This window comes from Hermetia illucens, chromosome 2, assembly GCF_905115235.1.
Source record: "Hermetia illucens chromosome 2, iHerIll2.2.curated.20191125, whole genome shotgun sequence".
Lineage (NCBI taxonomy): Eukaryota > Metazoa > Arthropoda > Insecta > Diptera > Stratiomyidae > Hermetia > Hermetia illucens.
In genome coordinates, this window is record NC_051850.1 from 109,059,890 (window position 1) to 109,073,414 (window position 13,525).

General features: G+C 36.4%; 1 protein-coding gene and 1 long non-coding RNA gene across 13 annotated transcripts in view; one reads left to right on the forward strand and one right to left on the reverse strand.

Annotated features, from left to right (window-relative positions):
* Positions 1-13,525, reverse strand: part of LOC119647846 (proton-coupled amino acid transporter-like protein pathetic) — a 106,131-nt gene that overhangs the window by 14,040 nt on the left and 78,566 nt on the right. For 7 of the 8 annotated variants that reach the window (XM_038049103.1, XM_038049105.1, XM_038049106.1 and 4 more), the window contains 2 exons: positions 1,206-1,292; positions 991-1,141 (listed from right to left, as the gene is read on the reverse strand). In XM_038049103.1, the coding sequence (XP_037905031.1) occupies positions 991-1,141; positions 1,206-1,292 (238 nt within the window). Of the gene's footprint in view, positions 1-990; positions 1,142-1,205; positions 1,293-1,398; positions 1,504-13,525 lie in introns of those variants that run through there. The other variant, XM_038049111.1, reaches the window with a different exon arrangement.
* LOC119647847 lies at positions 1,536-4,418 on the forward strand. 5 transcript variants are annotated; one of them, XR_005248948.1, is made up of 6 exons: positions 1,544-1,813; positions 2,737-2,790; positions 2,902-3,162; positions 3,707-3,986; positions 4,045-4,106; positions 4,185-4,418. It is a non-coding gene; the product is annotated as an uncharacterized LOC119647847 (long non-coding RNA). The 5 variants fall into 5 exon arrangements; XR_005248950.1 differs by having other exon boundaries at positions 1,536-2,790; positions 3,464-3,986; XR_005248947.1 differs by having other exon boundaries at positions 1,543-2,790; positions 2,843-3,162.

The following is a 13,525-nucleotide window of genomic DNA, read 5'->3' on the forward strand; positions in this document are numbered from 1 at the left end:
CTCAAAAGCCATACGTGGTTGCCATTATAGTCACTCATTAGGGGTTATTCCTTCAAAAAGAAAGGGAACCCATCCCCAAGTCATAAAGGATTTGGGTAATAATAGTAGTAACCACAGCAATCAGAGAAGGGAAATTTGTAGTAAAAAATGAAGTTACAAAAGTTTATTGGTACCCATCCCCTTACTGTCCCATATATCTTTTAAGCTTTTTTAATTGCTGAAGCGGGTAACAAGTACTATGGATAGTTGATGACCTGGAGGTTTTTAGTTTAGTTTCAAAAATCTTGAGGCTTAGCTGGCCGATATATGGAAATGGTGATAAAGACAACATTTAATTTTAATCAGCTCCTGAAGTATACAAAACATGCATTATGGCCCAGACGAAATGCCGCACACAGGAACAGAGTCTCTATCTTTCTTACCCTCTTAAAATACATCCAAGATCTCTGTGATGAAAAGTACTAGTATATACTATATTCTTTCAACAAAGCTTCTCGCGCTGACCTCTTAAGTCATCTTTTGAAATCTTGAATCGAGCCATCTCTTCGTATCGAAGAGAGAAATACCTCGACCAAGAAAAAAACTAGGAAGGTTTCCTTAAATATACCCCAAATTACTGGATAGCACTTTGAAACAAACTTTAGCTGGGAGTCAGCATCTTTTAAAAAATGATTGAATAAGATAAATTGTAGCAAATTCTTCACACTCTAAATTTACATTTGTTTTTTTTTTTTGGAATATTTGTGATAAAAATTATTAGGTCATATCTATGTTTACGTCAATTTTCTTTCGGCGTTTTATCACATATGCATAAATGGGCACACAATACGAATGTACATACTTCTTGGCACTGGTTGAGATTGAATATTATAAAACGCTTGAATTATAAACATATCTTTGTCAAAGACATTGACATTCACTTCAGTTTAACTAGAATTTCTTTAAGTTTTCAGAATTTAACTACATAAGCGAATATAATACTTTACTTACCAGCACATAACTGCAGTGTGTGCATATGAAGGCAGTAACTATGGTTGATATAATACCAATGGCTAACCCTGAATACATGAAGGCTATAGGCATGGCTAGAATACCAGTTCCCAGGGAGGCTTTCAGCAGATGTGTAAGAGTTTCCATATTCCTATTAGGGAGGAAATTGAAAGTTTTAATTAACTAACCCTTAATGGAAAAACTGATTGGCTCACGTTGTGGGGTGGTCCAGCTTCCTTTCTGTGAATGGGTTAAAATCTGAGTCGCCATGTTCGAGATCTTTCCTAGGCTGGATTTGATACCTAAAAATAAAGATAAGAAGAATAATTACATACTGTGTCTAAATTAAGGATCAAAGGTGGTAATTTATTTCTGTCGGCTTTAAAATGACCACTAAGTTCATCGTACCCAAAATCAACTTCCTGGGGATTTTTCGACATTATTGCTACTGGCTCGCTACGCTCCTGGGGAGTCTACTTTACACCTGTAAATTTCGAAATATACTAAACGGTATTCCGACCCAATTAGCATTCAAAGCCCTTTTCACGCCTTTCCGTGATTGTTTTTGCATAACAGACATCTTTTTCCCTCTCATGCTATTTTGTTTCGATAAGCATAGTATCATAATTTATGGTCGCTTTCTAAACATTAGCAACTGCAATTTCGCTGACACTCTACTTGTTGCAGGCCGAGAACTCGTGCTTTTTCAGTAAATTGGAATACTTAATACAAATGCTTGATGAACTCCATCCAGCAGCAATTTAATTCGATACTACACTAACGTACGGTGTATTCTGATAGCAAAAAATAAGTAATAAGTGTGGTATGTCCCAGCAAATTGTGCGCTTGTAGGCTATAATCATTCAATGATAAGTGAACTGGGGAAAGCATTTGATATCCTGATGAAAGTAATAGCCATATTGCGTGAAAATACCGTACATGTTGATGTAATATCAGTTTACAAAATATACAGACTAAATTTATGTGTAATTCAATATTGTGCGATGGTCTTGCTGTGAAATAAGTGAATGATGCAATATCAAAGTTGTATGAAGTGTGACCAAGGGTTTTTGAGAGTTCTGTGTTTTCTAATGACAAGGGTTCAGACAGTAGACGAATTTTTCAGCTTCAGCCACATCAAAAAGTGCTGCGATCTGCCCAGCCATTGTTATATAATAAATTTGAACATTTATATGTAGATAGAGTGAGAGTTAAAATATGAGTAAGACTAGGCCTGGGGGATAAGCGCTTACTTACGCTCCAATTTTATGCTCCCATCGATTTGCTTTTATTGTCCTTTTTGAATATATCTATCTGAGAATACGTCTTTAAAATTGCAAGTTGCCCGAATAAAATTTACTGTGATATGATCGTAAAGAGAGAAGAAACCGTTCCGTAAACGACCTGCATTTGAAAGTTTAAACGCGTTTTTCTATAAAATTGTGTGAAAAATGTACATTTTTAGATCATTCGATCAAACAGACAAAGATGAACAATGATCAGTTCACCACAATTTTGGTCACCGCAAAACATACAAATAAAAATACATTTTTTTTCGACCATTTGCAACATATCGTTATAAGACTTTCTAATAAAAAAAGACTGAAAGTTCAATTTATATAAATAATAACGATCGTTAAAAGGGTTTCATAATTTTCTTGAAAAAAAAACATCGTGAAAACGACCTTTTTTCCACAACAAATGGGGCTAGTCGTTTAATTCACTTTTTATTATCCTTGTTTTCAGTAATGGTGAGAATTATTCGTATTTCTCGGAAGCAATTCACCAGAACTCTCAAAGGTACATTTTAGAAAATAACTGTTATTTTGAAACTAAAGGTAGTTCAGTTTAGTTAATATATTTATTGGAATACATCTTAGTATGAAAAAAAAATACAATTTTCATACATAGGATCCAGCAATTCTTAGTTCTTCACTATCATTACGCTGAGTTTGACCGATTAACTAGGTTACTTGCAATCGCTTACGTCATACTATGGGAAATACATTTTTACAAAAAGCCTTATAGTACCTGAACTTATAACTTATGATCGAGCAAGTCAACTATAGGATTGTCTGAAGAAAGGCATTTTAGAAAAACTAGCTATGAAAAGATGTCATTTTGGAAGTGAGAAACTCAATTCAAGAAACACATCAAACAAATCATTTTCAGGTATTTGTTCTGCGTTATTTGTACTTTGTTTTTGTGGGAGTCCAAAATAAGATGCTGTTGTATCCGGGGATCGAAATCTGCCCATCATTTCGCTCCGCCTTTATCCTATGCCGAGCAGTCGAGAAAATTCATTTGCTCGTACGTAGCATTTTTCCTTTTCTCCTCTAATCATTCAAAATTTCAACTTACCATCCCGACGGCATATTACAGCAAAGACGTTGACATATTTTGAATGTTAATTTAATCCTCATTTTAATCCTCTTTTAAAATTTTAATCATAAAACCCTTTCGTCTTTTAAAGTTTTCGGACTATAAAAACTACTTAAATATCATCAAATTCCGAATATTCAAAAATGATCATTAACCTTTTTTTGTTGTTTTTCTGTGCGTTATATGACTCGGACTAGCAAATGCATTTTTAGCGGTATGTCTCAGGCAACGAGTTAATGTATAGAATTGTTGTGAAAATTGTTGACGATTGTTGCACGTTTACATGAGAGGCCTGATCGCGGAAAGTAATGTTGGAGGATTTTTTTTTGTTCAGGTAAACGAGTGAGAATAAACTTTTAAAAACCGACATGTGCAAGGAAGCTTTGTCACCCAAGCGGAGAGCTGCGTTCACTATCAAAGACGCTGTTAGTACACTTTATTTCTTAAGTGAATTCGAAAAGGGTACTAACACTTGCATTTGAAGAAATGAATTAGCAATATACTGCAAATTCAGAAAATTGATTCATAATTCGAAGATTCTGCTGTCGCCAAAGGACAATTCAGAGTTCTGGTTGTCGCTCCACACGATTGATGTAATAAACAGGGCCAACTAGGTAAATTGAACATTCCACTTCTTATGGACAAGTCTCCATCAATTTCTCGTACATATAGGATTTTAGAAGAAGAAATCGGCCAACCATTCTTTGGTCTTTTCCTCGTTGACATATCATCAGGTAAGAGATTACGTCAGATCACTGTTAATGACTTACCTGTTGGCCACAGCGTCAACGAAACTTTATGTTTATTTCAAGCATTCCAGTTCAATGGTGAAATATGCAAACTGGAAACCCGGTGATAAGACCATGGTCAAGGATACTAACTACACCGAAGAACCTTCCAATACAGTAAATAATGGAAAAAACCAAATAAGAAAGTGAACGGATATTATCATTTCTTCCCATTCTCATTTTATGACTAATTTGAAGCAACAAGACTATGCAAACATCATAGGGTCTTACAAAATGTGCATATAGTATTACTTAATAAAGGCGACTAAAGTTTACAGTTGATCAATTTATTTTCAGAGATATAAAGTATTTAGAGCTTATGTACTGTTGTACTGATGTTCGGCCACCGCTTCTTGTAACCTTAATAGGAACATTTGCCTCTGTACATTCTTTACTTTTTTATGAACACATTTTTAATTACATTAGGTATTTCCTTTTTTTCCAAGCTTTTTTTGCTATTCACATATCTATGGATGCATTTGGAGATAGATATATGAATTTCTTTTGGTGTAAACTGTCTTTTAGAGCCCTGTGGGAAGGGTGATCGAATTTTTATTTCCGAGCTATTACAATCCCGAAAAATGTGGAATTTTAGCTAATACTAGCGCAAGTGCCAAGCATTTAAGCTTGGATGATCCTAACTACTTAAAATAGGTATGTATATAGGGTTTTCGATAGTGCTAGGTTCGTGGGAGAATCTGCCAAGAGCACCCCGCAGTATGGAGCACATATGTAGAATGAAAATCCCAGGACATCAAAAGAGCCCGTAAGGGATTTAATCACAATACCTGTAACTGACGATATTTTGGAAAATGTAACTACCCTCTTGAGATGCTAAATTTTTTTGATTTCCCGAGCCAATGGATCAGTGTTCACTATTCTCTCGAAGTATTTCCATTCAAGGTTGCTCCTTGTCACGTTAGGCTTGTTGTATTGTATATGGCGAGCGTTTAAAACTTGCCAGTCGCAATACATATTGTAAGCAGAACTATCAAGTACTACCAGCGACTCATATCGGTACACCGGAAGGCTTTGATGGATCGCATTGCATACAGTATGCCTGTTCGTGTATTCCACCCGCACCATAATAGTGCAGCCAGAAATGAGATAGTCCAACGTCTCTAACGCCGAATCATACTTTCTGAAGTGATTTTTGTCCATCCACTCCTTCATTATGAGCTTTTCATAAGCCCGAGTGGCGACTAGACCATCTTGATTGGCACACATAAATCCCTCCATCTCAGTAAAGTGCTCGCCATAGCGATCTGTTCAACAAATGGCTGCCAAAGGCAATTGACATGTTTATCGTGCATTGCCTTCGACATTCATTCTTTGATCCGCTCTTGGTCTAACTCCATCCCACTCACCGGATTGAAAGATCAATCCTTGAAAAAAAGTGGAGTCAGCCCGGAATCTGTTTTACAAACAGCCATATGCAAAGGACTGGCTTCCTCCTTGATGTAAAAATAAGCGCGTAGCGAGTCGATTTGGTGGTAATCTTCTGCGATAATGTGAACCCTGCTTCCGATGTTACAAGGTTACAGATTCATCCACTCCACAGCAGAATTTGGATGATGCATTCGGAATTTAGTCTTAGTAGCTCGTATTCGCCGCATTTCGCACACAGTCCATATTTTATTGCGAAAAGGGTATCATTCAGTAGCCATGAAATGGGCTTCAGTGCCATAAACAACCCAATGAACCCAACGAACCACCCTGGAAGATGCCTCTCGTATGCGGATGGAGTCTGAGATGTTGGTATCTTCCGATGACCGCACTGTCATAAAAAAATTTATTAGTTTAGGATTAGGTGTGCCATATGCTGTCAAAAGACAGAGGTACTCGAGAATATTTTGTTTCAAGTTTCCTGTCGTTGTTCCTATGTTTTATTATACCACACAGGCTTACATAGACAGTGCGGCATAAAATGTAAAGGCATTCTAGTGAGGGAACTCATACTGTTCCATAAGCCCGAGGAAATTGCTGATATTTCTTACATTTTGCGAAGCTTTTTCCTGAGCGATCAACTGGTTGTTCATTTTGATATATAATGAAATTGGAATACCAGAGAAGAGATTATTCACTATGATTTTTGCACTGAAATTGTGAGTGCACTGCCATAGCTAGCTACGCTGGATAATCAGAGTATGTTTGAAACAGTTAGGTGGATTTTGTTATCAAGTTTTAATAAAAGATTCCGAACATATCCCCCATATCGACACTACTACTACTCCTTTAGACAGGTTATGTCAGGCGCGTTCAACAAATTCGGTAAAAGATTGGATAATCTGTTGGATTGGATATGGGACGCCGGAAGTCATTCAGTGAAATTTCATAAGCGGATAGAATGCACCACATGCATCCTATTTATGGATATTCTCCATAGTTTTCACATTTGGATCTGCAGATCAATTATGCACAAATATCTGGAAGATTTACATTTATTAAACTTTAACCTGACACAGATATTGAAAACACTCCATCTAAAAGCTCAAAGGAGTATTCAAAAAAAAAATATACTGATACTTATATCAAAATAGCAGATGAATTTACTATTTTGGCGCAAACATATGTTTATTTATTGTCTTAATGTTCCTTATTTGTCGAAATAATAGTAAAAAATTAAATGATCCTACACCCGAGCATACCTTTATTATGGGATACAATTACTTCTCGTAACTTAAATCTTACATCGGCAAACATAACTCTATTTATCTCAACTCCGCCTAGTCTTAGAGCCTTACATAGTTTACACGCCAAAGACACCATTTGAAGATTAGCCCAATCAAAAGTCCAATGATGCTTGGAGTAAACTTGGCACGAACCTTCTCGGAATTGTACAAAGGCGCAATTAAAGTAATTTATAAAATAATTAAATGTGTACTATTGACTTACTTATCTTTAGCGCTCTACTTAAGCAATTATGGCAATCATAGAAGCTCGGAAGACAATTTTAATTGACGGCCAACTCGTACACATAAACGAGCAGAATGTGCGAACCATAGCGAATTCCTCAACGAAAAACTCGTAATTTTATCCATGTTGATTTACACAATACAAAACAACGTTACTAATGTCATTGACTTTCTTAATATGTGACTGGTCAATATTGGGATTTTGCAAATTGCCTTCAGGCCGTAGTTAAACTCGAATGGTGTTTACCACGTATTAGGAGATATTTATGAACTATTATAGATAGGAAGTGCTCGATGTATCTTTGCATCGATAGGAAAGATGCTATCTTTTCAAAAGAAACTACATCATTAGTTTTTTATTTTTCAAATACTGAAAATATCGTGGGAACTTTGCGAACCAGGAACTCCCAAATCAGGGGTCTATCTTTTCTGGAAACGAATCCTCCAACGCAGTTTAAAACTACTTAAAAGCTATTGCTCCAATTTTATGGTTGTATCGATTTCAGTTCTCTCTAATTTTAGGCACGTGAATAATTGCCCAATTGTTGGTGTTCACAGAAACAGATGAGATATTTCCCGGAATGATTGAAGGGATGGGAGCTAATAATCATTGTATTTTTCAATTTAGGGGAAATAGGCTGAAATCATTTGAAGTAGAAAATCTAAATGCCGTTGCTATTTCGCTTTAATAAATTTTCATTTATTACAGATATGTATATTTCGGCGACTACTTATCATCTTCTTCAATATTTCAAATATCTGGCTTTGCTCAAGCTAATTAATTAGGTTGCTAATATAAAATCTAGAGAAGACGGGGATTAAGAAAATTAAAAACGATAATTGATTTCTCCCATTTCTCAATAAATACTTGTTCGAAGTCCAAGTTCACATCAGATAGATTTTTTCTCCTTCTCTCGGTATTGATCATCAGTTCTAGCCAAGGCGGTTATGATGGGGGTGACTCTCCGTGGGTGGGAGGCGCAGTAGAGCAACCTTAATAGAATTACGTAAATTTTATTTTTTTTTTAAAAGTGGGGAGGGGGGGGGGGGAGGGCAACTCCAACTCTAAAGCTTTATTTTCTCTTTACGATTTTGCTACTAAGTATTTAATAATCGATTTCGATAGGACCGCGTACTTATCAATTCGAAAATTGAAATTAAATTAAATAACTAACCAATTTTTCAGTTTTCGACTGATACTGAAAACTCCTGCGTCTTCTTAACTACTCATATCCGTGTATTCCCAAGCAGTGACTATATTCGGAGAAAAAATCGCTTGCCTGAGTTTTCCACATTATTCAAATATATAAGCAACGCTTCAAAATTGCCAATCGATTTATTCATTATTGAATTTAAATATAGTACAGTGAATATATAGCAGTACATTTATTGACAATAATAAATTGTTGAGATACCGAAAAACCGCTATGACGGAATTCTAGAAAACTTTTATCATTAATTCATAATGCATCACGGCGGAGATAAAAAATCAGTCAAATCTAGATAAAGTGGGGTGAAAAAGGAAAACAGTTCAATATGTTAGAAAATTGATTATCTTCGATTATGCCGATCGATGTACTGTTTGGTGGTGATATATTACTACAGAACAAAAAACCCATTAACAACTGCAACTTAAATTAAACATACTGAGATATACAAGCTTTTCGAAAAGCTTTCAAAAAAATAAACACCTCTATCCTAATTGAAGTAATAAAAACTTGTTGTTTCTTTCTCGTTGGTGTGGGTATTTATTCTTGCAAATACCGATATTTCGGGAACCACTTGTTCCCTTCATCAGTGCAAACTTTGTTGAAGGGAACACCAACGAAAAAGAAACAACAAGCTTTTATTACTTCAATTAATTAATCGTTGGAAACACCGCATAATTTCACTCTGACCTCTATCCTAACAATGGTACAGATTAAACAGTCGGAATATCGGAAGCTCGGCACTTCGGGTATAATGGTGGTAATGTCTCCGTGCATGTTTTTCCTTCATATTTTATCAAACTTCAAGATATAAATATGTACTGGATTGTGCTCATCCAAAATAAACATTGCCAATTATTATATAGTGATGTATTTGTATATGTATGTTTGCATCCACATTGATCTAACGCATCATCTCCACATATTTCCACTTTACACCGTGCTCAGCAGCATACACAACGCTATTACTTATATATACACATATCCATCTTATTGTACACTATCGGCAAACTTCATTAGCACCTATATATACATGCACATGGCTGTCTCCAATAATTGATACTGATATATAAATAACTAAAAGAAAGCTAAGAAAGGAAAACTAAAATGTCCCCATGGAACCCGCCGTTCGCACAAGTTGAGTCTACATGGCAAGGACGTCATACACTTCCTAGGGGACAATAAATCTACGTAAAATGCGAAATTTTGACCTTCAATAACTTTGTTAATAGTAGTTAAATTATTTCAAACTTTCCAGAATTATATCCTATATTGTCGCTGCTGCTACTATTTTGTACTTCTGGGATGAACTCAAGGAGGATTTTCGGGCAAATTTCTAAAATATGGTAATATACCATTATTTATTTAATATACTTTATTTGTGCACATATCGGAAGGAGATGTACTTTCACTGTTTCACTTTTTGGAGTACACATTTTGAGTTCTCGCTCCCCTGTATTTTACCCAATATCAAAAACATGATCAGTTTCGAAAAGCATTAATCGAGTTCTTTCATTTGATATCTCTACATTTGATGGAAAAAAATGTAAATTCCCCATTTCGCATATATGGGGAGGCTCGCTCAAACCTAACGTAAAACGATACCACTCGCTGCATATAAAGAGACACACAGACCACACATTTTCACTAAATTTCAGAACAATCTCTTTGCAATTGAATCAGATATGACAGACAGATGGGCAAACAGAGATTGAATGGATTTCGTTTTATACAAAACCTTAAAAAGAAGACGTGGCAGACTGCCTCAGATGCAGCGAGGATTTCCTAATTCAGGCCGACCTAGACCGTATACTGCAATGTCGTCCGTCCTGTCGCTCTCTATGGTTCTGAGTGTTGGCCAACTATAAAAGACAATGAACGGCGAAGATGTTACGTTGGACTAGTGGCGTGACACGTTTTGATCATATCCGAAATGAGGATATCCGCGATCGTTATGGGGTTGCATCGATTGTGGAAAAGTTGCGAGAAAGGTGTCTTCGATGGTATGGTCACGCAATTCGTGCTAACGAGAGTTCACTTGCCAAGATTTGTCTGAACATCGAAGTCGATGGTAAATGATCAAAAGGCAGGCCTAAATAACGGTGGCTTGACAAGCTGGGTGGGGATTTAAAAGCCTCGAAATTGCACCCCGATCAGGCATTCGATGGAGCCAAATGGCGAAACCGATCACGACGAGCCGACCACACTTGTGAACGGGACAAAGGTTGAAGAAGAAGATAATGACGACTAACTAATGGGTGTCTGATAGTTTTCTCATGCCCAATATATTCCATCGCAGTATGTACAACCATTCAGAGTCACAAGCAAATTTGTGATCAATGGTTCAATAATCATTGAATTATCTCAAATTTCAACACAGAAACCCGAATCACCACTTTCCATATACGTAGTGCCCTGCCTATATGATTGATAGGTTGGCATCACAAATCAGCATATCTTTCTCCATCTCCGTTGTAGATGAAAGACAATGTCGCTCATTAGACTTTGAATATTCTAAAAACCTTGAACCTACTCAGAACTGCCGCATTTTGCTAATTTCGTGCAACGCAATTATCTGCTTTGATTATATTTAAACCAAAGACGAGCCCACAAAATTTAAATAGATTTTTTCATGAAAGACGTGTACATTCGTAACATATTTTGCTCAAGCGAAGCAACACATTAGAATTTTCTTTATTAAAAGTGAAAATAGCGTAAGCCTTTCTAAAAAATCATTATCTTGTTTTCAATGCCTTTCAATTACATACATATGTACTTTGTGTTTCCAATGCCAAAATGTCACACGTTTTTTTCTAAATGTGGCGGATAAGTGAGTACTTTTTTAGCAAAATGACGGAAAAAGACCAACTATGATGTAAGCAGTGTAACATTATCCGGCTCAACTTGCTGTAGCTTTTGAATATTATTTTCAATCTAAGCAAAAATCACGATAACCTAAGACAATTATAAATGTCGTAGAGGAGGCATGGGAGAACACTTGGTAGCACGGGTAATTTAATTGACCCAGCAACTCAATCAGTCTGTAGTGAGTTGCTTTGATTATTCCAATTAAATAAGTAGACGGCTTGAGTACGGACTATAAGCAGTTTGGTGATACTAGTTTGCTAGGAAATCAACAATGGGTTCATTTATCTGACTTTATGTTGTGAGAAGATTACATCAGAAGTCCAGCGGTCTTTCATCTCTATATAAATATTTCATTTCTCCGAATTCAATTATGTGTAACAAGCTCCAGTAAATGAACATTGGTCGATATCTTAGCAAAAGCCAATGTACTAGGAAAATAAATTAAATTTGATTGGCAAATTGAAGTGAATCACATTTTTGCAAACACAACTCGATTGATTAAAGAAGGATTTTATTCTCACTGTAAATTGGCTCCCGGTGACCAACCAGTTTTAACCGCCGAAACAGAGAGGCATGTCTGCATTATTTAATTTAGTGTATTCTGCATAACGTATTGATTCCCATGAAAAATTGAAGATGAAAGTTTATCAGCTATATAATTATATGCAACAGTGAATCACTGAGTATTTTGAGAGAACTTATTTGACCGAAACTAAGGAGAACTGCACGTAAATTAGATAGAACTGTCAGTTCCATACAAAACAATGTATTATATGAAAACTGTCAATTCTCTACAATAGCTTTATAGAACGACTTTTCAAGTGACAAAATAGTTGAAATACATAATTTAGGACCAACTTCCGAAACACCTCAGGATGAAAAAAGAGGAACTGCGGGGAAAGCTCAACAAGCTAGAAAGTTTATGCGAACTTAGGACCCCACAATTCTCAAAAAATATGTTCAGCTCTGACCAATAAGGCGCATTTGCGCTCAATATTATTCATAGTCATGCTGTGTTCTGCGAATTATAAAAAGGAGCACTTAACATCTGCGAGCCACTTCGGTCACACTGCTTCCAGGGCAGAGGTGAGGCAGCGTCTGACGATTTGTCTCTTCCCTGGTAAGAAACCGTAAAGCCGTCATCGTCTGACATCTTTTTAAAGCTAGAAAAGCTTACATTACAACTTAGTTCGCAAACTAAAGAACTAAAGCAGGAAAGAAAGAAAAAAAGAAAGGCAGACTCGTCAAAGAAAATCATTAGACAAAGTCCAGCGAAATGCAATAAAGCGAAAAATCTCACGAAATTGAAAGTGAAACCTCCGCAGCAGCCATGATAAAGGACTACACAATAGTTGCTCTAAGCAACAATGTTTGGAAAGTACATACTGTAAACGCAAATCACTACATGGCCCCTCTCGAAAAAGATGAACATGGAAAAAATCCAATGATACACGTATAAAGACCAAGACAACAGGCCTCCCAAGGTTATGGCTAGGGGACTCCACGCAACGTGTCAAAAAGACGACTTTGAAGAAGACACTTAAAGAGAAATGGTTCTAAGATCCTAGACGCTGTGAATATATTGAAAAAAGAAAAAAAAAAATCAATGAAAAGGGAGAATCAATAAGCGAGATTCCACTGTTCATGCTTACATGCAACAATAGTGAAGACTCAAACGAAATTCACAACTTACGATTTTTTTCTAATATGAACGTCAAAATAGAAGCACTGAGAAACGTCAGTAAACTAATACCCCAGTCCAAAAGGTGCAAAGGTTTCAATCCCAAGAGTATTGTAATCGAAATCCACGTTGTATGAAATGTGAATGAATTTTCAAAATGTCCGAACAACAAAAACAGGAACAGCACAATAGTGCAATTTCCACTCCAGCGGTAAGGCCACATACTGGCCGACTGACGTAACAAAAATACCCGCTGTCATTGATTTCATCGTAACTAAGGGAATTTCAGACGACTACCTCCAAGTTGTCAACAATGAAAATATAATATCCGATCACTCGCCTGTTATGATGTTGGTCGGCGAAAAAGTGAGGAGAAACGGAAAGGACTAATATGCAAACAAGTGGGCAGTATTCAAAAAGCATATCCAAGAAAACGCTTGCATAAATGACCAAATCAACATTGCTTATCAACTCGAGGAGGAGATCGATCTGCTAACAATGAAGATGCAACAGGCGACTTAAAAATAGCACCCCTATCCATCATGGACGATACTAAGCTCAGCTGGAAACCACACATCTTAAGAAAGAAGGACGAGCTAAATGTCAGATACAGGCAGTAATACTGGCTGTTGAGCAGGAATTCCTAGCTGACTATCGATAACAAGATGCTAATTTATAAGCAGATCCTAAGGC